Source organism: Babylonia areolata, chromosome 24 (genome assembly GCF_041734735.1).
Source record: "Babylonia areolata isolate BAREFJ2019XMU chromosome 24, ASM4173473v1, whole genome shotgun sequence".
Taxonomy (NCBI): domain Eukaryota; kingdom Metazoa; phylum Mollusca; class Gastropoda; order Neogastropoda; family Buccinidae; genus Babylonia; species Babylonia areolata.
This window is the reverse complement of record NC_134899.1, coordinates 5,284,712-5,310,546: the sequence shown is the minus strand read 5'-3', so window position 1 is coordinate 5,310,546 and position 25,835 is coordinate 5,284,712. Positions and strand designations below refer to the sequence as shown.

The window sequence follows — 25,835 nt, the reverse complement described above, 5'->3', positions numbered from 1 at the left end:
GGAAAGTGCCCTTCCTAAGGACAAAAAAAATAGAAGCAAAAAAGGAGCTTTGCACCCTGATCACTGGTGAACACAATCAGTGGTTCCAGGCCTAACCGACTGTGCCTCGGCACCTCCAAATATCACTAACATACTACCATAAAGGGTAGCAAATACAGCAATGACTTATTGGTTGGTAGGAAATACCTCTCATTAATGTTCTCACAGTCAAAATACTTCTTCTTCTTCTTGGTTTCGTTGTAAAATTTTTTATACAACTCAAAAGTAAGCACATGAAAGTACTTTTATACAACGGACAGTAAATAGGATATCTTCAAGGTAAAACTTTTCTACAGCATATACCCTTAACTTTTACAGATCATCAGTGACACAACTCAGCAGCAAAACATATGCAAGCAAGTAATATGAACACAAGAAGCAAGCAACACTGCTATCAGCCCTAACAGTTAAAGGTCAAAGTGTGTCCAGTAAATAATTTCGGCTTATTCAAAAATGTTTTGGAAGTATTCACCCTCAGCACATTCCATAAGTGTCAACAAGATTGTCAACATGAAAATGAAAATTAATCAGAAAGCATACTGTCAGGAACTCAAATAACTAAATCAAGCCCTTTCAGAAGGGAACAGTATAGACCCAAAAAATTAATGTAACCATGAATAAAATAAAATATTAAAAAAAGGAAGAAGAAACAAACAAATACACAAAGAAAAACGTAACTCAATAAATAAAAATTAAATCCTTCTCTTTAAAACTTAGGTCATCAAACACAACTAGCAGACTGGTTTGACATGATTTTGATATAAAAATCTCTTAGAATCAAAAACCTCTAATACTTACTAATTTCCATATTTAGATATTCTTTAAAATCAAATCTGGTATGATTCTTTATCTGTGGCATGTTTAAATATGGACTCTTTTTCAAAAATTAAATCAAATAAAACTCAGTCTCCAACTTATCCTGTTGATGAGAACGTACCCCAAATGTTAAAAATTCTATTTCATTTATTGTCATGTCCAGACTGTGATCAAAACGGAAAAAAAAAAACCCACAGAAATGTGTGAAACCCATTTTCGAATAAGAAACTGTTTATTCTGAAAATGAGGGAAGACAGATATTTACGCTGAAATCAGAAGTAACACTGATGACCAGTTACCAGTACTGTGGATATAGACACTAATTACTATTGCTATAAGCTAGGGCTTTTGTCACTCAAGTTTTATACTTTCATGACTTTGTATATTAATTGCTATATTTGTCTTGTTTCCTGAATGAAAACGCCTAAACTAATACTGTGGATAAGCTCTAAAACATTTTCTGTATCTTTACACAAAGAAAAACAGTCAAATAAAAAGAATGTTCTTTTTTCACAATTTAAACACTCAGCAAATAAATTGCAAATTATATATATTTTTTGTAAGAATCTAAGTGGATATCAACTGTGTTAGTCAAAAATGCTAGTCAATAACAATTTTTTTTATGTTATCAAGAAACCCCACAACAGCAACAGTGAATGTTATTTCGGAACACTCCAACAATATTTTTACATCTTTTGTCGATATCATCACATTAATAAACATGGATTCCAAACAGTTCTGATTCTTGGCTCATAAAAATACAGTCACACCCTATGTGAGAGCTAAGGTGAGCAAAACAAAAAACGAAAGAAAGTATATAAATAAAAACTGTTTAAAAAGATACCTGAATAATGTGATTCAACAGAAAATAAAGCCAAATGAAACAAACAGAAAATCAAAGATAAAAAAAAAAAATCATCCTCACAGTTTTAAACCTTTTGAATACAGTTGAAATAAAACTTGATATTGTATAACACTGATTAAAAACAAATCGATGTAACTGCTTAAAAATAATGTTGTCAACAACTTGTCAATGAATCAGAATTTTTAAAATGTGCCCCTAAAAATGGTCCGTTTTGCAATGAATTAATGTGTATAACAGAAATCTCTCTGTTATGGATTAGAACACAACTGCAGTTAGCACGTCTGTGTCATCACACCATACACATTTAAGTAAGATAATAAATTTGCAACTGAAAATATATTTCAGCTTGTTTTAAATTACATCTGCTTACTTTAAGGTATGCTTTGACTCTAAAGATACTGGCTCCATGTAAAAATAATATTAATAAGAACAACAACAACAATGATAATAACAAAAACAATAATTTTTAAAAAATACATGTAATAATTATAATACCATACATACTGACAACGATGTATGCAACATCAGGGCTACTGGAATAATTCTATCATGACCTTTTTTTATTTTTCCTTTTAAAAAAATATATACACAAAACAAACTGAGCATGTATCTGCATGGCATAGCTGGAGCATTTGCATTGTTGCACAATGGAAGCTCATAACAGGATCAACTAACATTTGCGTGCACTTCACATGCATCCATGCGTGCGCTTGAGTGTGTGCATGTGTATGTATTTGTGTATGTATTTGTGTGTGTGTGTGTGTGTGTGTGTGTGTGTGTGTGTGTGTTTGTGTGTGTGAGAGAGAGAGAGAGAGAGAGAACAAATATGTGTGTGTGTGTGTGTGTGTGTGTGTGTGTTTGAGAACAAATATGTGTGTCTATCTGCCTGCCTGGTTATATGCATCAGTATGCCCATAATGCATACTGGAGTCTTTTTTGTGTGAATGTAAATGTGTGCGTACACACCTCAAGCACCACATGTGTGTAAACGCAACGAACGCTGCCCAAAGCAGAAACAGACAGAGTAAAAAAAAAAAGCAGCATCACCCAGTAGCTCTGTACAAAACTGCAACAAACACACATTCCCACATCATGCACCCCTCACCATGCCACACACACACACACACACACACACACCATGCCATGCAAACCTACTCCAGCACACGAACCAGCCCTCAACCTCAAAGCGACACCATACCCACTAGTGCAAGACTCCACTCCACTTTAGTGACATCCCCGATCCCTCCAGCAGACACTTTACAAAACACAAACATTCCAACACCACTACTCCCAACGCTCGCCGACCATTCACAAAACCATACAGGTGACGCAACCAACCCTCCCCCCACCACCACTCCCTGAGTGCTACCCATCCATACCTGCTTGGAGGCAGTGCACGGCCAGAAAGGAGGGGTGAAGGGGTGCCGTGAGGGGACTGGGAGGGGGCCAGGCCCTGGGGGGCGGGCCCAGGGGTGGGGGCTGGGGCGGGGTACGTCATGCAGCAGACGGGCCGAAGAGAGAGGAACTTCTCTGCACTCTTCCCGTACAGGTCAAGGTCACGCACTGCTCGCCGCTGGCTGACCATGACGTGGGTGCAGGGGATGAGGTACCTGGTGAGGAGGAAACGTTTGCTTCACTACTTTCACTTTCACTTCCAAGGAAACATCAAAAAGCTTGCAGACTGATCTGTAAATGTGCTGTGCACCACACCTGCTCTATAAAAAATAAATAAAACATAATAATGATATGATGATACTATAAAATAAAAAATTAAAATAAAAAATAGAAAAGAGATGTCTGACTACACATAGACTGAACGAGCTGATCACACCTTAAGAGCTTATCCAAAACAAAAAAAGTGTGTGTGTGTGTGTGTGTGTGTGTGTGTGTAAATGTGTCTGTGTGCTTTTTAAACATTAACAAAAAACACAATAAAATCTTGATGAAATAAACAGATCAACTGAATATACCTGTATACATGAAGATGTACATAAATTATACATCATTAAAACTTTAGGGGAAGGTGGAAAGCATGGGAGTACAGACCATCAGAGAGAAGTGAGCACTCCATTTCATCCATAAATCAAAGATGAATGATATCAAAGCAAGCCCTATGGACTCACTCTGTGTCCCCTCCCCCACCCCCTCCCTACTCTCTTTGATACATCCCCGTACTTTGTCTTCTTACAAAAGCATACAGAATCACTACTCATAATATTAAGTTATTGGCTAATTCATTCATACTCTCTCTCTCTCTCTCTCTCTCTCCCTCTCTCTCTCTCACACACACACACACACACACACACACACACACACAAGACACACACAGACACACACACACACACAGATTACTCACTTGAAGACCAGCTGAAACATGACTTCCTCACAGTTCATATCCAGCAGTGTGTAAAACAGCGACAGAGAAACCAAACTCAGCTGGAACAAACCACAGCAAAGCCACTTCATGCACACCACTCACTTTTACTTTCAGTTTCTCAAGTCACTGAGTTTGGACAAATCCACATATATACGCTATACCACATCTGCTTGGCACATACCTGACCAGCAACATAACCCAACACACTAGTCAGGCCTTGAGTGCATGCAAAAATATCTGTGTACTTATCTGCATGGATTTATTCCGCAGAATTTTCCCAGGGGACAACACATCTGCTTCCAAGAGTTCTTTTTTCAGGGCGCCTACTGTACCTCAGTTCATCATCTCTTGTGAATGACAAAATATGTCAGTAATGTTTCTTGCATCTGTGATGCTCACATAACAGCCGATCATATACCAACTTGCGATATGTTAAAGTCTCAAATCCCTGAACTGAAATCATCTTCAGTGTTGACGAACTTCAGCAGTCCATTGCTAATGTATGACTTTTTCAACTCCTTGTTAAATAAATAGTCCAGTTGGTTCACTGTTATAGTTGTTAGTTTTTCATTAGAAATATGTGATATTGTTATGTTTTTTTGTTTATTTTTAAACAAAACTTAAATCAGTAATTTTCACACACACACACTTTCACTTACTCGTATGCGTACACAGTAATCTCCCCCTGCCCCCCCCCCCCCCCCCCCCATCCTCCCACTCGATATTTTTCCTTCCCTCGTCTAATATCACTTACAGTGAAAAGACGTTAAACTAAAGAACGAACGAACGAATTTTCCAGTCAAACTTGGGAGAAAGGGTGAGACCAGGTTTCAAACCCAGACCTTCACGGATACTGTGCTGGCAGATGACGCTTAACCACTGTGGCACCTTCCTCCCCTATCTGCTTACACGTACATGTCAGTACAGACAATGATCTGAACCTCATCAGATGACAGGCAACACAAGTAATGCATACTGGAACTTGTTTTAAGTAGTGCTACACTGACCACAGGACCACAAACATTTTCCTGAGAGGTAAGGGTGGGATGGGGTAGGATGGTGGAGGAGGGGTGTGGGTTGAAGACATTCCCTCAAAAAATAACACACACACTGCACCCCCACCACCCCCACCTCACCCCCCCCCCCACCCCCCACCACCACCCCTACCACCACCATCACAACAAACACAAATTATACATAGCCCAACTAAACCTTTGATTACAGAGTTTGTAAATCAAACACGCAGGTTAAAGATCCTGGAATCCATGTCAGTGTTCGGTGGGTTATGGAAACAAGAACATACCCAGCATGCACACCCCCGAAAACGGAGCATGGCTGCTTACATGGCAGGGTAAATAAACAAAACTGTCGTACACATAAAATGTAATATGTCTGTCTGCGGGTGCATGTGTGTGTGCCTGAAATCTGATTGAATGACACAGGAAACGAATGATGAGCGCCCAGTTGCAGCCCTCAGTCAGCTCTACTCAGGTAGGCAGCCTGTTGTGCCTGTGGAAAGCGCTTAGAACTTGGTCTCAGAATGAGGATAGGCACTTATAGAAGTATCCATACCAATCAATCAATGTAAAATATGACAAAGTGGCAGCCATTTCAATGCAGGCATCGAACTGCAAGCTCTTTTTATTCTGGCATTTAAAGATTCTTCTTAAAAATAAAAAAAATTCACATTGAACTTTGTGAACTGTATGACTAATTCCACCGTATACAGTATATACTAACACAATAATAAAGAATTAAGAATGACATTTCTTTCTCACATTAGAACATACATCTTCCCATAGCTTGGCTTCAGGAAGGGGGTTATATTCTTCTACATAACATAATTTGCTCATTTGATTTTAAGCCTCAGTGTGACAGAGTGTGGGTAAGTTAATATTCTAAAAATTCTTTAACACGGACAATCAGTTCTTCAAACACAATGGAAATCTTTATTTCTGATGCAGAGAAATGCAAGATCTTTCAAAAAGATTTTCAATATCAGAAAAATAACAGTTTGTAAATGTATCATCCAGAAGCCATCATTAAACCTGAGCTGATCGACTGCTTGGCTGCCTGGCTGGTTGGTTGGTTGGTTTGCAGACTGGCTGCTCACTGGTTTTGCTGATTCACCCGTTTGGCTTTATCCTAACAGGTCAGTGCATTCGCTGATGATTCACTTAGTTTGAGTACTGGTGGAAGTTTTCTTTTGTCTGTTTGGTATGTGCATGTTCATTCTTCAGTTTACCATCTTCTCACTATAAGTGATATCAGACAAATTATGTGTGTGTGTGTGCATACGTGAGAGAATGCTTATGCATGTATACTGCATGCATACACATGCTGTGCACAAAGTGTTCATGCATGCATGTGTGTACATATGTGAGTGTGTGTTCACACATGCCAGTGTACACATACACACTGAACACACATACATGCACACATAATCCGTGATGTCTTATTAAACACACAATAAATAAACAGCTGAAGACCACTCCTCCAAACCTCCCCTGCCCCTCCACACCCCCCAAACCCCTAACTCTCCCCCTCCTTCTCTCCAGAAAGACATAACGAAGGGACTACCTCCGTGTTGGAGTTGATGCGTGTGATGAGGGACTCGAGAATCAGGATCTCATCATGACGCTCAGTCAGCACAAAGCGCAGGAACGCACGGATGAGATGCGGCTCCGAAATCCTCCGCAGAAACAGGTCCAGGTAGGCAGTCGCCGTCATCACCTCGTCACGGGAATTCTGACAACATCACAGTGTTTAAACGCAACCATTAGCCAACAACACAAACATTTTCTTTTCCCTTTAGAAAATATGATTCTACAGTGAATTTTTTCTTGGAAGACAAACGCCTTCATATTCCTTGAACTTTTGAACAAGGAACAAGCATAAAAAAAACTGTTAACACAGTAAAAGAAATGCAAACATTTTCGGTCTGTAGAATTTTCTCAATGATGACTGACATAATGCCTACATGCAAGTGTATGCATGCATCACAGTATTCAAACACAATCATTAGGCAGCAAAGCAAAGCTTTTTTTCCCTTAAAAAAAAGTATGATTCTACAGTGATTTTCTTTCTTTAAAGACAATCAAACACTGCCATATTCCTTGTACATCGCCACATTTTTTCTAACACACACACACACAAAAACAACAAACTGCATTAATACAGTAAAAGACATTCAAAATTCTGTCTGCAGACCTTTCTCAAGGATGAATGACATAATGTGTACATGCTTGTGTGTGTGTGCATCGTGTGTTCAGAAATAATCATTAGCCAATGATACAAACCTTTATTTCTCTAGAAAGTACAATTCTACAGTAAAATTATTATTCTTTAAAGACAATCAAACATTATCATACTCCTTAAAAACTAATGGAACTTTCACAGGGAACAGAGCCAGCAATTTGCAAAAAATGCTACCTCATTAAGTGGTGAATACAATTTAAATGAAATTCACAAGAATTGATCAAAGTAATGTGGTTTGGTTACAAACTGCCGCATTATTTTTGCACATCACCTTTGAAAAAACAACCACCTTAAATCAGTATGAAAATTTTTTTTTTTTTAAATATATATATATATATATCCAGTGTCTATGTGGTCAAAAAGATACCACCCAGCACATATTTCTTGACCAATCAGCATTTAGCAGCTTTTGATGAGAGATTGTTATTCTTTCTTTCCAGTTCTGTTTTAGTGTCAGCATTAAGTACTCTTATAATCTACAGCCAATCAGAATTTATTCATACCTCTACTTTAATTAATTAGTTCATTCAATTATATTTGTTCAGCATGCGCACACACATACTGACAAATAATGCACCCACACACATCAATTATCATTAATACTGATTATAATAATAATAAAGGACATTTGGAATGCCTAATCTGACAATACAGAAGCCTTGGGCCTTTACAATGAAAAGCATAATGACGTTTACAGACTAAAAACACACACAATACACCTGCACGCATGGAGTACTTATGCCTAATCTTTAAAAATAAGCCCAAGGCACTTACAATTAGAAAAACTTAAATGCCAAACAGGAACATTTCAACTCAAGAACAAAACTAAGATACACCATTTTAAAACATTCATACATTCTTATCTAACATGTTCACATTCAAGTTTTCAAGTATATGGGGATGGATTATAGTGTTTTCTTTCCCAATATCATGTTCTTTTGATTACAAACTGCTCCAAAACACAAAAGGTATTTGGAATTTTCAGTGGTTAATATATTTCTGCCAGCTAATCTGGAAAATATCAACACTGATGAGATGTCAACTGTCTGCACAAACTGGCCAAGAAAATGAAACATTATACATAAAATGTATGATGCTCCTTGCATATCTGTCCAAGTTTACACCAATGAACGTTAATCACAGGTCACAGAACCACCATGAAAAGATACATCCCTTTCTCCAAACTACAGTTTAACACTTTTCTCTGCCCAAAACGTGTACAGCGGGTCCCAACACCCCCACCCCACCCCTTTTTTTCTTCTTTATCTTTTTTTGTTGTTTTGTTGTTGTTGTAACATGACACATAACGCAATTAATCTTGTAATATGCCCCCCCCCCCCCCATTCTCTCTCCCCTCTCTTATTCTCTCTCTTTAACACTATCTTCCTTTCTCTCTCTTTTCCTTCTTCTGAGTGTGTGTGTGGTTGTCTTCCCTTTTTTGTGGTGGTGTTTTTTAATCGTGCATGTACAACTTCAATAGTTGTGATAACGATGTGATCTTCATTATTTGTGCTCATTTTCTTTTCTTTTTCACATATTACATGTCGTACTGTATGCCAAAGAACAGAATATCAAAAAATATTCCTGTTGTTAAAATTGTTCCCTACCCTCACCCGCTTTCTCTTTATATGGGTGTATGTGCAAAGATGTTTGTTCATGTAATTGTGCTGATGTGTGTACTACTTACATGTGAAAAACACACCCACATCATGCACACATGCATGTTTTTACACACACACACACACATACATTCTTTTTTTATTTATTTCTTTCTTACTGTCATTCGGCAATTAAGGATTTGTTTACATTTGTTTGGTGTTGTTTTTTGTTGTTGTTGTGTGTGTGTGTGTGCGCGTGTGTGTGCGTGTGTGCGCGCGCATGTTTTGTTTTTCTTTTTATTGTTTTTTTTCCTTTCTCATACTCATACCCTTATTCACTGAGCCTCAGACTATAACTGGCATACTGTATGCATGTCCATGTTTCACATCACTTTTGACCAAGTGCTCAAGCACAACATCAAAACAAGACCTGTGTCAAAGCTGAACAAAAAAATAATAAAACAAGTGATAAACTGACTGCAGTGACTTCTAGTTCTACACAGGCTGGGGCAGACCACAGGCAAACCAGTATGTACATCACCACCATGCATACATCTATTTAAAACTAGCCTTGAGAGTGGGGAGGGGAGGGGGTGGGGAGAGCAAGCTAAACATCAGTACACACCAGTGTTAGTGCTGGGATAACACAGAACATACACCAGTTTGAATTATTCAACAACAACAAAAATCACAAACAGCAAAATGATACATCCCGACTGTCAAGAACATCATCATCAAAATGTTACATAATCATGTGGAAAAAAAAAATCAAGTACCCAGTACATACTTACAAAATAAACAATGCAGCAGCTTATAATCAAGACAAACAAGCATGTGCCCAAAATATAAAAATATCAAATCAAATTTTTTTTTTTAAGTTAAGACAATGTGTGTGTGTGTGTGTGCCAAGGTGGATCAGGCACTTACAGGTGTGCACATCTGTTGACCTGGGAGACAGAAAAACCACTCCAACCTTAACCCATGAGGCTCAACAGGGGTTTGAACCCAGGACCCTTAGACTGAAAGTCCAACAATGTAACCACTTGGCTGCCGCACCTGTCATCTACAAAGTCTAACCATACAGACTGTCAGTGGTAAAATCTCCACCATTAATCCACCAGACCCTGTCAGGACCTCAACCCTAGATACTCAGACAGAACACTGATCAACTTGTCACTTGTCTATCACGTCTGCCTGTTGGATGAATCATTCAGTACAATCGCAAATCAAAAGCACTGTCTGCTTGAATCATAATGTTCCAAGGAGATCCTGAAAAGTGGTGGTGATCATCATACTTCTACTCCTCCTTCATTTGTTGTGCTGCAACTCCCCCGTTCACTCATATGTATACTGGTGGGCTTTTATGTGTATGACTGTTTTTACCCCTCCATGTAGGCAGCCATACTCTGTTTTGGGGGGTATTACCATACAAAGTTGTTTGCTTTCTGGAATAAGCGCAATATCTGTTACAAATGAAAAACTGGCAGGTAAAGCAGTAGTACTCTTTTTAATTCACCATTGTTTGAATGTCTTTTTTTCTTTCTCAGATCTTATAAAAAAAATTTAAAAATTTAAACTGACAGTGAGCATTCATGTTCATATCTGTGCCTCAGTTTTGTTGTCAGATCTTTTGTCTGCCTGACAGAAAATAACTGTTCATGTTGGTATATATGTATATCTTCCCCAAGTTTTTCTTTACAGGCTACCCACCTTTTAAAAAAAGGCACTATAATTGAAAATGTAATCCACTCTTTTATCTGCTGCCACTGACCATGAAAAATTCCACCCATGATGAATGAATACAACTCAAGGTAATGCATCTATGTGACTCAAGAGAAAAGGCCCATCCAAAAGGAATATCAAGAATTCAGCAATTGTATCTTTGTTCATCTGATACATAAATTCAGTGACTCAAACCAACTCAGAATGAATCGCTGCCTCTGTCCCCTGATCACCTCTCTTCTCATATTCTCTGAGATTTGTGACACAACAGAACATCAAATGCACAGCTGCAATGAAAGAACACATAATACATACAGCAATCTGCTGTACTTCATCATTTCCCTTCTGCCCTTCCCACCCATTCCCCACAACTGCTCTCTCTCTCTCTCTCTCACACACACACACACACACACACACACACAAAGTACACCCTCAACAAACACTCATCCCACTGCACAGAAAAAACACTATCCACCCTTGAAAACAAGTTCACATGACATATTCACATGCACATCCAAGCATGCACACAACTGGGGCAGGGAACCAGAGGTGTGCGCGCACACACACACACACACACACACACACAAACTATACAAATATCCCATTCACCAAAGAATGAACACAAACCTAGGATCAATGTGACAATGTATACGCAACACAAGGCAGCAACAGCTGTGAAAACAGCAAGCCCAAGTATCTCCAACAGTTTCTTTAACCCTGCAACAGCTGTTGAGTCAGCCAACCATGCTATCCCCAATGGATTTTTCTAACCCACAACTGTCTACAGTTTCAGTTTCAGTTTCAGCAGCTCAAGGAGGCATCACTGCGTTCGGACAAATCTATATACGCTACACCACATCTGCCAAGCAGATGCCTGACCAGCAACGTAACCTGACACGCTTTGTCAGGCCTTAAGAAAAAATAAATAAAATAAAATAAAATGAAATAATAAAAAAAAAATTTTTTTAATAAATAATAATAATATAATTTTTAAAAATAATAATAATAAATAAATAATAATAATAATAATGAAAATAAAATAAATAAATAGATAAATAAATAAAATAAATAAATAAATAAATAAAAAAGACAATGATGATAAATAAGCAAATAAATGTAATATCTGTGAGGTTCCCCTCTCCTCCCTACTAACCTCCTACCCTCTCCACACGCTTTCTATCACACTGTCAGATGTATAAAACCTCCCACCACACCCCCTCACCCCCATTTCACCCATAGGAATTTCCTTTACATGAGGCAAGCTTATCAAGCCAGTCTTTTAAAAAAAAAGTTCATTTTTACAATTATTAAAAACTCTGTGTTGCCAAGTGTGGGACACAACAGCAGTGTTTCATTCAACATGAGCATGAAGTGACTTTTGTCTCGTGCTGGGTCTCCTCCAGTAAACGGCCCAAGGGAGACCTGAACCTGGGGTATGAGACACACTGGGAGAAACCAGCACACTAACACCCATCAAATGGTGCAGACTGCAGAACACATGCACCCAGACACACACACAGCAGGCCCACACCGTGAACACAAAACCATGTTTGGAAAGGAACTCTTTCAGCATTCCCAAAGTGCTTCCACAGTAAACCACAAATCAAATCATATGATGCAACCACACGAAACCCTTCATTTTCACTCAAGCTATCCACATCATTTGCACAGCAACTTGGTGCAAAAGATCAACTCAGTTACCCAATTTAAGAACTGATGAAACCAATTATTTCTTTCCAAGTCATTCTGAGAGAATGGAAGGCACAAGCTGGAATGTCCAGATCAATACTTCCGACTTCTGAGAAGGATCAATTTTCCAAAGACATGATGATTTTGGGAGAGTCTCGCTCTCTTGGTATAAAAGAGAACATTGATTTTAATTTCAAAAAGAGCTTAAGAGTTTCATCCCCCCCCCCTCCCAAACCCTCCTTTCTCTCTTTTTCTCTGATTCACACTGTGTGTGTGTGTGTGTGTGTGTGTGTGGTGTGAGTGTTGTGTCTGTCTGTCTGTATGTCTGTGTCAATGTCTGTGTGTGTGTATATCTGTGAGCGTTGTGTGCACACTAAGACACTGATTCTGATGATGAACTTCCAGGCAAGATGTACAGCCAATGGCAAGGCAACAGAACTACGACGCATCAGTTGAAGCAGAACATCCACATTGCTACAGTCCGTCACTCTGTTCACATTTCGGTCATGTCCTCAGCAACATGTCAGACACACAAATAACAGAGAAGTATTTTATCTTTTAATAAAGAAACCAAGTCTTTGATATATGTTATTGGTTTCTATCAGGATTATATAAGCTGACTGTGCCAAACACAGAAATCCAGACTGTCAAACAAACATAATCTGACTGCCAAACGCACATGACTAGACTCTGCAAAATACAGATAACCAGACTCTGCCAAACACACGTCCCAACTCTGAAAACACATGTAATCAGACTCTACCAAACGCATATAACCAGACTCCGTTGAATACATGTAACCAGCAGGCTCTGTCCAATACATATAACCAGACTCAAACACATGCAACCACTCCAACCACTCTTCCCAATGCATGTAACCAGACCCCGACAAACACATGTAACCAAACTGCCCAAAACATGTAACCTCAAAGCCAAACATGTCACCTGACTGCCCAAAACATGTAACCAGACTCTACCCACCACATATAACAAGACCTGCAAAACACATGTAACCAGACCTGCCAAACACATGTAACTATACCCTGCCTAACACATGTGACCAGCAGATTCTGCCAAACATGTAACCTGACTGCCTAACACACGTAACCAGACTCTACCTACAACATGTAACCAGACTCTACCTACCACATGTAACCAGACCTGCCAAAGACATGTAACTAGACCATGTCAAACACATGTGACCAGCAGATTCTGCAAAACACATTTAACCAGACTGCCAAACACATGTAACCTGACTGCCAAACGTATGTAACCAGACTCTACCAAACACATGTAACCGCTCTGTCAAACACCTGTTAACAGATTCTGCCAAACACATGTAACCTGGCTTTGCCATGTAACACAAAAAAAAAATCTGCAAAACTTGCACAAAAAACAACCACCTCAGTCACCAGCTGTCAATTTTTTTCTCGCATTTTTAATTTCAATTCAGTTGCCTTAAGGTACAAGCAATTCACCAGACCTTTATTCACCATTTTCACATTTGAGTGCCACTAAGCACACTCTTCTGGTTCACACAGAATGCACCCCATTGCCCCCCCCCCCTCCCCCCCCCCCGCCCCCCCTTTTGCCCCCCCACGCCCCCCCCTTTTGCCCCCCCACGCCCCCCTTCCACCCCCCCTCACCTTTTTTTTCCTTCTAAATTAATCAGTGGCATGCATGTTCATTCATAAAGGCAGGCAAGGTTGGAAAGAACTTAAGAAATCCTGCAAAGCTGAGAGATCTTTCACGTAGGAGAGGTTCAAACCCAAATAAGCCTCTCCCACAAGTGACAAAATTGGTTTTGAATTGAACTTGGAACACATCAGTCAGGTTCACATAATTTCCACAGCAAAAGCAAGTCATACTGTTACTGGCATCCAAAATATGTTACTAACAACTGTTACTGGCATCCAAAATATGTTACTAACAACTGTCACTGACATCCAAAAAACATTACAAGCAATGTAACATCCAAATCACTGTTTAAAGAAAGAAAACAAATTCCTTTTAAAGCAAACAAAAGAATTAGGACAGTCGCTTCCAATGACAATCATGTTAGTTTCAAACACAAACAATTTTTAACCCACTCGCCACCCCCCTGGTTAAAGTAACATAACGCAGTACGTAACACAACTCCATGCTGGTATGTATGAAGAACGCAATAGCAATCAACACAAACAAACCAAAGGGAAGGGAATAAAAGAACACCCCCTCCACATCAACAAAAAAAAGAAAAAAGAAAAAAAAAGCCCAAACTCTTCAAAACAAAAATGCACCACAGCCATCTACAAAGCTCCATTGCAAAAAAGAGAAGAAGAAAAAACAAACGATATTCAGATGCCAAAAGACAGATGCCAAAAGACAGCTGCCAAACATGCAGCATCAAAGGGGAGGGGGGGTCGGGCTGTGGGGTGGGCTGTGGGGTGGGCTGCGAAACAGACGATCTACTAACCATAAACACCGCAGTATCCAGCAGAGGGATAGGAAGGCCAGAGATGTCCTGTCAGAGGAGGAGTCATGACACAAGATTGACAGATGTAAAAAAAAAAAAAAATCACTTGAATAATAATTATCACCATAACAGTACTGAAGATGATGATGATGACTGATGATGGTGGTGATGATCATAATGATGATCAAAGAAAACCCCCAAAAAAGCACACAAAAAAAGAAAAGAAGGTTGAAGTTATGGAAATGACCATGCCTTATTAACAGAAACTGTCTTTACAGTTAAAGCAAATCAATCAATCAGTTAATAAATCAACCACTATGCAGAGTTTTAAAAAAAAATCACATACTTATCATTTCTCCTCAAAATCTAACATGGCAGTAAAAAAATTATTAAAAAAAAAAAAAATCATGTTGATTATAACACAACTGACCACAAAAGACCACAATAAATTAATAAATAGATAAGTAATTATGCAATAAAACAAGAATGATCATACCATACATAAAAAATGGGGAAAAATAATAGCTCCTTGTATTTCTTTCTTTCTTTTTTAATAATCTGAAATATAAAAGTTAAATACAAGCCATGTAAGCAACACAAAAATTGCAAAATCAGAGACAATCAAAATCACTGATTTAACAAAATATTGATGTATCCAATTATCCAGATATTCACTTCTTTTTTTTTAAATAATACGTCTTCAAGTAATATTTTCTTCTAAGCCACTTGTCTTATGAGGTTTGCAAAAGTTAAAAGTCAACATCACAAATTTAAAAATAATTTTTTTCATCCAAGCCATATTTCCCATGAATCCTGGTATTCTCATTTCTTTCATGATACTTAAGTAATTTTTCTTACTTGCCACTTTGTTTCATTGATCAATCTGCTTTCTTCTTGCAGTTAAAGCTCAACTCTCTAGTCCACACCACACCCACACAACAGGGTTTGATTTTCTTCAATGTTGATAGCTCTCCATGCTTTAACCCTTACACCCCTCATCCTGAATCCTTCTTACATGGCCATACACAGGTTCAGTATGCCACAGCAAACTATTAATGTTATGTCACAACAGTCAAGTGGTTAAAGCGTTGGACTTTGAGGGTTCCTGGGTTCCAATCCCTGTCACTGTGACTGGTGGGTTATGGGTGGAGATTCTTCCAATCTGCCAGGCCAACAGATGTGCAGACCTGCTAGTACCTGGTCCCTCATAATGAGTAAACACATACAGATGATAAAATAGCACATTAAAGATCTTTAAATCTGTGTCAGTATTTGGCATTTTTTAGAACCAAGAACGCACCTAACCCACACATCTCCAAAAACGCAGTACAACTGCCTACATGGTGGTGCGGAAATGGTTATACACGTAAAAGCCCACTTGTTGATGCAAGTGAACATGGCAGTTGCAGCCCACAAACACAGAAGGATGTTCACTGCAGCCTGTTCTGATTCAACATGCACAGGCCACCACCCACTAAGCCACCTTACCGACAACAGTAACTGGTCTGCTGTCATGGAATCAGAATGATTGAGCACCTTTCCAGAAGCAAAGACCATCACCACTACACCCCTCCAACCACAGTTCCCAAAACTCTGCTGACACCAAAACACTGACAAGAACACAACACAAGCACCTGAAGTGGAGGGGGAAAGTGAACTCACTGTGAGAACGTGACACAAAAAGGCCACATATTGCAGGATAATTTTTATTCTAAGATGATGGATGAGCACAAGAAGGATGACTGTGCTGCTATGGACATCCATTCAGCTCTGAAAGTCTGAGGCTGGGCTGAAAACACTTTCTTTCATACTATATTCCAGCGTCAATTAGGCCTAGCAGATACAGACACTTGCAGAGTTTGTCAGGAAATTTGAGCAACCCTCTCAGAAACACATCCATGAAGTGATGACACTGAATAGTCCCAGAGTTCCAAAGCACAAGTATGGCGCAGAAATTGGCTAGTTATAACTGTGAACCCTGCGTGCATATGCACAAACTTTTACCGTCATGAAAAAAAAAAACAGAAAAGGGGAAAAAGTCTCAAAAATCACCAATGCTAGTAACACTAACAATGTAGCACATGTGTGCTTGCATTTGTGCGCATTTCCATGCATGCATGCATTTGTACTGTGTGGTGGGGAGGGGAGAGGGGGGTTTGGGTTTTGTTGTTTGTTTTGGTTGTGTTTTTTTTTACTGTATTTTCGTGACTGCATGGGGTGTTTGGCTTTCTTTTCTAATTCTGACTCTATTTCAATAAAGCAATTATCAGTATTTTCTTACACATGCACCACACATATCCTATATATATATATTTTATTTCTTGTCAGCTCCAACCAAACGTTAACAAACTAACAAACCAAACAATTGAAAAGATAAGAACTGCAGTTGCCTTTTTCAAAACATGCTTCTGCTGTCCTGGTAAAACTATGCTGAACTTTAAAATAAAGAGGTTTTCATCTTGTTAAGAATTCAGGATGAACTTCATATCTTTAAAAAAAACAACAACAAAAAAACAATTCAATTCACTGGTAAAACAACCATAAACACCCCAAACTTAAGGGTGAACTATGTTTTTAAAAAATAAGAAAAATGGATTCACTGTTGAGACAACAGCGAGAACCAGAAGATAATGCCCCCTCCCCCTCATCATCCTGACAAAAGCAACAGTTTTACACAGTTTTACACTGTGAGTAAATGGAGGGGTCCAGGTGACACTATCTTTTTGTTGTTATTTTTGTTTTTTCCTAATTAAATATTCTGTTCTTTTGAACAAGTGTGCTGCCATTGATATCCATCATATTCTCATGTGGGCTGGTTGTTCTTGCAAAGAGCAGGATGAAATGTTTACTCCCAAGTTTTACAAAATTTATAGCTTCAGTCTGTTCATTTAAAAAAATTATCATCCCTATCTCACCTCCTCCCTAAATTTAAAAAATAAGCAGAAGTTTTATTTCAAAGCAAAGTGACTCATATTATGTGGTTTTAACTATAACAAAACTCAATTATGAAACATAAAGTATGGCAAAACATTGGTCAAATTGCAGAATATGCAAGATACCTCTCCCACAAAACCCAGATAACTAAAACAGAGGCAAATATCAAGTTGTCAGTATTCACCACCACCAAATATTTCAAGGGCCGAAGGATTTCAGAAGCACAAACTGATTCTTAATTTTAAAGGGCAAATACCACAGGAACTAAAACTTCAGTAATTAAGAATAAGGAAAACTTCTGTAAGTAGTCCCATGTGTATATAGACAAACTCACACCAAACAAACACGTGCATACACACACACACACACAAATTTCATACCATTTTGATCTTAAGTGACAGTTCTGCTATGCATATTGTTCCAATTATCATGGACAGACGTGGTTTGGTTTTTTTTTTAAAGATTGTTTAACAATGTATCCATCAAATGGAACCAAAAAGCTGCACTTTCAGACTTTAAAAAATATTCACAATGGTCAAAGAATGAAGACATGCTGCTGACACTGACTGCAATATTGAAATTAATCAATACGCCTATATCACAGTAAAATAAATAAGTCTTTAAAGAAAACTTAAGCAGCCACAGCAGTGTCTGTGAATATCCTTCTCCTCCCTCTCCCACACCTGTGCCCCCTCCACATCATGCCTTCCATCCCTCCACCCTTTTTATTATTCAGTGAACAATAATAAATCATATGGAAAATGTATTTTCAAAGTACAACTAAACAAACAAATACAAAGCATGCAGTTTCAAGAAGGAGAATACAACAAGTGGCATCTTGTATGAAATGTCCCATACATAACTGTGCTAGCATGATTTCTTTTGAAGATCAATAATGTGTATTGCTAATAAGAGCCAAGGTCTAGTGCCTACAACTGACCAAAAAGGAAATTTTTACTTCCACAACAAATATCAATGCTTAACAATATTGTTGACTCTGGAATGGGATAATAACATAACATAAATACTGAAAAAATAAATGAAAACAAAAACAAAAGTTTAAAAAATGTATAAACAAACAAACAAATCAATCATGTTTTAAAGATCACTATAATTCCTTTTTTTTTTCATCTGCATCTTATGACCCAGCATTTCCACAGAAAATAACCAAACTGACAAAATGATTCCACAGAGACAATCTCGATCTGCATGCACCAATCCATCCATGCCATCGCTCATCACTTAATTTACACGCTACACAGGATCTCCTGTTTCTGAACCTTATGTAACACACACTTTTCGTGATATGCACTTCTGTCAAATGGATTTAACACAATGAACTTCCACCTCAAGGGTCCAAGAGGCCTGTGGTTCAAGTCTTTGTAACATCTGGTGGATTAAGCATGAAGATTTACAAACTACCTCGCCAATGCCATGTACAGATCTGCCAGTACATTACGAAACCTATCAACGACACAGATCAAAGTTTCATTATCCATACAAACAGCATCTTGTAGGTTACTGAAACACGAATATAGTCTGCTTGTGCAGTCCCAGTCCTCAAAGACAGAACACAGCTACCTAACGAGCAGGGTAACAATAGGTTTATCTGTAAAACCCCATTCACAGAAATATGTTGACACTGAAATCTGCATCCCCAAACAAGAAGAAGAAGAAAATAAATTTGCAGAATCTTTTTTTTTTTTTTTTTTTTTTTTTAAATTAATGTAAGTATTGCACAGACTGATGCTTAAGCTGAAGCATCACACTGACAGTCCCAAAGCTGGTTACAAACTAACTACCATCTCTGCAGAGTTAATTTGTTATGCAAAGTCTGAAATTAGTACCCTTTTCCCCGTTCTGCATCTGCAACATTTTTCTCCTAAAACATACAATCTAAAGTCAATACCCATTTACTCATTTTACATCTGCAACATTTTTTTTTTCTCTCCTAAAAAACATACAAGCAGTGTTTAATCCTCCTGAGATAATGGACAAACCTCATTCACCACAGTGCAAGGTGTGAGTCACAATGGTTTGTCCGTCCCCCATAGATCATGCAGCGCTACGTACCTGGTGAAGAGCAGGCCCCAGTACTGGCAGCAGGAATCCAGTGTAGATGAACTTGATCAGCTGGTCTCGCACCAACGGATGGGCCACCTGCCACGTCAAGAAATCTTGCTGTTTTCAACAGTGTGCATCAGAAAACCCCACTGATGTTCATTTTTAAACCAAGCTGTTCTTAACAGTGTGCATCAAAAAAGCCAAATGATGTTTGTTTCTACTTTTTTTTTTTCTTTTCTTTTTTTTTCTTCTTTTTTATTTGTGCGTTTACCTTCCTTAACTTCAATGATGGGCCACATCATTTTGGGAAAAAACTGCTTTGTTTCATGATGATCACTGTGGATATTCCATTAACTATGAATATAATGAAGATGATGATGATGCTGCTGATGATGTTGCAGATATCTACTTGTCAACTTTGTTCATAACATCCTCAATCACGTTTTAAAGGTCTTCTGATGATGAAAACGATGTGGGGAAATTTACACAACTTGGCTCTACTTTTCTCATACTCACAAATTACATGGATCAAGTGTGAGATCTATTCAGACATCTACAAAACTAGTCCAGTAATCAGAGAAATACTCTTGAAGACAAATATAAACAGTCCAAGGTGCTAACCACAGTGGCAAAATGACTATTCCCTACAAGACAAGATGCATGAACTGATATAGGTGTGTATCAAACAAATGCCTGTACAAAGAACAATGACGCACACATATTTATCAGCAACCCAAGCACTCACAGACAGGCACACCCTAACACACACACACACACACACACACACACACACAAATTCTCACTCATATTTGTGCACACATGAATGTACCTACATGTATATGCACACACATGCAATCACAGACATATGCATTAACAGATGTGCATAAACACACACTCAACTGCACGCACACAAACTCCCACTTTTGAACATGCAAACATACATACACATATACATAATAGTGATGATACAGTGATATCCATGAACAGGGGTGCTAGCACTCACACCAGTCCCTCCACCACTCTCTCCCTCCATCCTCCCTTCTCTTCTCTCTCACCTGTACAACAGCATTGCAGAACTCCAGAGAGTTAAGAAACATCTGCAAGTCTGGAATCCTCTGGCAGTCCTCCTCAGTCAAAGCAAACCAGTCTTCCGAGGGGGGAGTGATCTTTCTGGGCAGTGATGAGTACAACCCACTCAGCCCCGTCGCCAGCACCTTGTGCCATCAACGGCAACAATAACAATCATAATCAGAATAATATATAGTAATAGTAGTAGTAGTATAAAACTCTCGTCTGTTCTATCATTCTGTCTAAGTTTGATTACTGTAACTCCTTACTCTCTGCCATTCCTCAGTACCTCCTAGACAAACTTCAGAAGGTTCAAAATTCAGCAGCACGACTGATCTTCAGAGTCAGAAAACACGAACACGTACAGCCACTCCTTCAACAACTTCACTGGCTCCCAATCTCTGCAAGAATACAACATAAAACATCCACTCTTTGCTTCAACTCTCTCACTGATCCCTACTTTCCTGTCTATCTTTCTGATCTCCTTCATGTCCATACCCCTGCCAGACAACTCCGCTCTTCTTCAGACAATAGAACCTTTACTGTTCCTCGAATCAAAACAAAGACTTATGGCAAGCAATCTTTTTCTCACTTTGCAACAACTGTTTGGAACCAGCTTCCACTCACAACTCGTCACTCTGAAACCCCCTCACAGTTTAAAACTGCCCTGAAGACACACCTGTTCAGACAGTCATACAATGTTGTATGAAATGAAATAGAGGTGTGTGATTGTGGTGTCCGTGTGGGGGCCGGGGAGTGGGGGGGGGAGGGGGAGGGGGAGAGGTGGTGGCGGGTGTTTGCACGCCCACATGCGTGAGCTTGTGTCTGTGTGTTGCATGTGTGCGGGTGGGTGAGTTGGTATGTGTGTGTGCGTGCATGTGTGCGTGCGTGCGTGCGTGTTTGTGTTTTCTAATGTATAAATATGTATGTGAGAGATTCGTAACACAATTTGTTTTATGAAGTAATGTTGTAGTTTATTTACTCAGTTGTTCATAGTTGTTCATCTGTTGTGCTTTTGTTGTTGTTGATGAGTGGTGTGTGTGTGTGTGTGTGTGTGTGTGTGTGTGTGTGTGTGTGTGTGTGCTAGTGTATGTGAGCGGGGTGGAGGTGTGAGTGTTTTTACAATACGTACATTTTTACATTTTCAGGTTTAATTTCATAAATGTAACAATGTACATACGTTTTTACTAGAAATGTTTGATGAATATTGCTTTATCACGTAATGTTGTACCCTGTGTGTTTCAATCGTTTGTCATTCGTGTGTGTGTGTGTGTGTGTATGTGTGTGTTTGTGAACATTTGCTTCATCTTTCTAGTTTTGTTCTGTGTGTGTTATGTGGGGTGTTTCTTCAGGGAAATGCTTAACAGAACTTTTTTTTTCTTTTTTATGTAATGTTGTAGTAGTTTGCATTACTTGATTGTTGATCTGTGTTCGTGTGTGTATGTGCCTGTAGGTGCGTGTATGTGTGTCACTGAGTGAGTGCATGAGTAGTGTGTCTGGGTATGTGGCTTGTGTTTGTTGGTGCATGCGTGCATGCGTGTGTGCCTGCATACGTACATACGCGCATGTGTACGCATGTTGTGTGTTTTGTATGTATGTATGTATGTATGTACCTACGTATATATGTATGCGCATACGTGCTTGTGTTCTTTCAATTTCAATTGTCTACTTTTTTGTTGTTATCATTATTTCGTTTTTATCTTCTTTTTTTTATATATCTGTTGCATTTCTTTATTTAATCAACTGACATGACCTCTTTTAATTGTTCTCTCTTACCTATGTTTCAAATTATATGCATATGTTTGTGTGGGGACGTTAGAGCCAATATTTTTAGTGCTATTGTAAAGCACATAGAGCTTCAAGAATATGCGCTATAGCAAGAAGTCTTAATAAATAAATAAAAATAAATAATAATAATGCAGATTAACGCTCACACCTCGCAGAGAGGGAGCTCAAGACATTAACAATGAAAGTTATGCATGTTATACATGCATTCACCAAATTCACAAATAAGACAAACCACACACAAACAAGCATGTGTGTACACAAACACAGAACCAGTGTATTATTATTGTTGCTACTATGTTAGTATTATCATTATCATTTATATCATTATTGTTGTTGTTGTCAGCGGTAGTTGCAGTAATAGTAGTTTGGGTTTTTTTTTGGGGGGGTTGTTGTTGTTTTTCTTGTTTTGTTTAGTTTTGTCTTGCACTTCAACCTTCTTTTCATTGTCAAATAATGTGTGTTTTCGCCATAGCGTTTGTGTATTGCCTGTTACACATGAACGAGCATGTTATTAGCTCAGGCTTGTCGTTGCTCAAGTTTTCTTAATTGAACGCTGTATTTCACCTTGTCTCTTGATATTAAAAATGTTTAAACCAAACAGAAAACCAGCCTAAGTACAAGAAGCACATCAGTCGACAAGATGGTGGGCAAAATGGAAGAGGTTGTGTTTTAAGAGACTTTTTAAACAGAACTGAGGAATCCACCTGCTGGACTGAAGGCAGTTTATCCATTATTACTGGGCCAAGACAGTAGAATGATCATTGACCTTGTGACCATTAACAAAAATACCAACAAACTAACAATATCAGCAAAGAAGGAAACAAGCAAAACCTTCACTATCAATATGCTTTTTATTCGGGGGAGAGAGAGGGAGAGGATATCATACACATGCTCTTAAAGAGGGCTATGTATGGTAACAATTTTCTTTCTGTTTTGTCATTGATTATTCCCAATTAAGTAATAATCTGATATGTGAACTCTCATGTCTTTTTAGAGCTATCCACAGTTACGTGTTAAACTGCAAAGAAATGTTAAAGACAACGATACCTATGTCTGAGCTGGACTAATGATTTTCTATTTCAATGAAGTTATTCAGATTGGTCACACAGAGTATGATTGATTATTGTCATAAGAGAAGAGAAATTGTTTACATCATTGGTCATCAGATATGACTTGTTATGGTTCAAAATAATTAAAAGTTACCAGTTTGTGACGGGTTTTGAAAAGATCTTGAAAACTAAAGAATAAATCGGGTTGAGCATAATTTCAGAAAGAACCCGACATACACTAGAATAATCATAAAGCCTGAAACACATGCTCAGAATTTCCAACATATATATCATGAACATATATAGTAGTTCCTTGAACTGGATTACATTTTTGAGAAGAGCAGTTCTGACACACACACATGGGACAAAGGTCTGAGTTGTCCACACCCCCATGCAGGCATGCCCCTTCCCCAACACCAAAGAACAGTTTTGACACACACACACTACTGAACTCATCAGAGGAAAGAGTTGTCCCCCCCCACAAGACCAACAGTTCTGACACAATCACAATGCACACTCAAAGACAAAAGTCAGACTTGTTTCCCCACCAATGCCCACACCAAAGAACAACCCAAACTCACTTGACAAAAGTCAGCATTGTCCCTGTCCACTGAACACCAAAGAACCAGTTCTGACACACTCACAACCCAAACTCACAGGACTAAAGTCAGCATTGTCGCATCCACCCAACACCAAAGAACTAGTTGTGACACCCCCACAGCCACCCCACTCACAGGACAGAAGTCGGAGTTGTCAGCAATGTAGTGGCCGATGTGGGGGTGGATGGCCGACAGGGTCATCAGCAGCAGCAGGGCATCGCGGGCCCGTTGTCCGATGGGGCCCTCCCTGTGGATGTAGGGGATCAGCAGGGAGAAGATGAGGAACTTGGCAGGCCCATGGTCTGCCTCCGTGGTGAAGAAGCTCTCCAGGATCACCGTCTGCTGCGAGATGCAGGTGCAGATCTGGTGCAGCACCAGCACCAGACGGAACTCCAGCTCAGACTCGGAGTCCGAGCCGGGCTGCCGCGACTCGGCAGCGGCCATGAGCAGGCGCAGCAGGGGCCGGATGACAGGGCGGTGGATGAGCAGCAGCTGGCGGCTCTGGGAGATGAGCAGCTCGTACATGCGCAGCTGCTCCATGCACAGCTTCTCCTGGTGCTCCCTCTGACCCGTGCACCATGCGCAGAATGTCTCCAGCACCTGTGGCCCACAAACAGTGGTGTTCAGCCACACTTCTTGAAGGGGAATGAACATTATTGAAAGGCACAATTATCATTCTCAGTGTCACGTATATTGTGTTGTGCTCTTTGTCACAACAGATCAATCTCTCTGTGTGAATCTGGCTGCTCTAACTTGGGACACTGCGCCACTACAGTGCAGCACCACCCTTTTTCTTTAACTCACTCGGGACGACAAGTTTTCTCCCTTGCTTTTCCCCACAGACGGCCCATTTGTAAGGGTTTGGAAAAAAATTACAAAAAATACAAAATACTGTGTAAGAAAATGAAACTTTCAGAATTGGTTTATTACGTGTTGAGCTATTACATATAAAAAAATCAAATTTCCCATCTTATTTTTACAGTTTTGCCATGTGCAGAAAATACTGCCAATTTTTCACCCCGAATCACCATACCCATGCTCGCTTTCTGCATTAAATTCGCTTTCTTCTTCGTCATCATCCACCTCTTCAATGTCCGACCCTTCAGTTTGTAGCATTTCAAGTACTTCGGCAACCCAAAAACATTGCCGTCACTGCCTTGTTCGCTTCACAACATTTTGAGAAGAGCCCGCTTTGCTGACAGGCTGGCACGCGAGCAGACGACCGGTCAGTGACTTTGTCAGCGTGTGTGCAAGACAGGCCACACATCATAGACTAACCAATCATACTATTCGATTGTGGAGTGACCCAGAATAGCGCACTCTGCTTGGCTAATCACAAAATCACGTGTACAGCGCATGATGGAATTTTACTTTCGGAGAATGCTATTCCATTCCTTCGTCCGAAACCGAATACGTTTTGTGTAGGAATGCGTGAGCATTCCTTCGTCCGGAAAGAGTTAATCTGCCTGCAAGTGTATGTTGTCAAAGTGGATTTTTCTACAGATTTTGCCGGA

At 39.2% G+C, this 25,835-nt stretch overlaps 1 protein-coding gene across 5 annotated transcripts in view; it reads right to left on the bottom strand.

Annotated features, from left to right (window-relative positions):
* The window catches only part of LOC143299175 (FHF complex subunit HOOK-interacting protein 1B-like), a 54,405-nt gene that overhangs the window by 16,538 nt on the left and 12,032 nt on the right, over positions 1–25,835 (bottom strand). For 4 of the 5 annotated variants that reach the window (XM_076612313.1, XM_076612315.1, XM_076612317.1 and 1 more), the window contains exons 4-10: positions 24,457–24,921; positions 20,873–21,031; positions 19,827–19,913; positions 14,820–14,867; positions 6,678–6,845; positions 4,077–4,156; positions 3,100–3,330 (exon numbers count right to left, since the gene is read on the bottom strand). In XM_076612313.1, coding sequence (XP_076468428.1) covers positions 3,100–3,330; positions 4,077–4,156; positions 6,678–6,845; positions 14,820–14,867; positions 19,827–19,913; positions 20,873–21,031; positions 24,457–24,921 — 1,238 coding nt within the window. The remainder of the gene's footprint in view (positions 1–3,099; positions 3,331–4,076; positions 4,157–6,677; positions 6,846–14,819; positions 14,868–19,826; positions 19,914–20,872; positions 21,032–24,456; positions 24,922–25,835) is intronic. The other variant, XM_076612314.1, reaches the window with a different exon arrangement.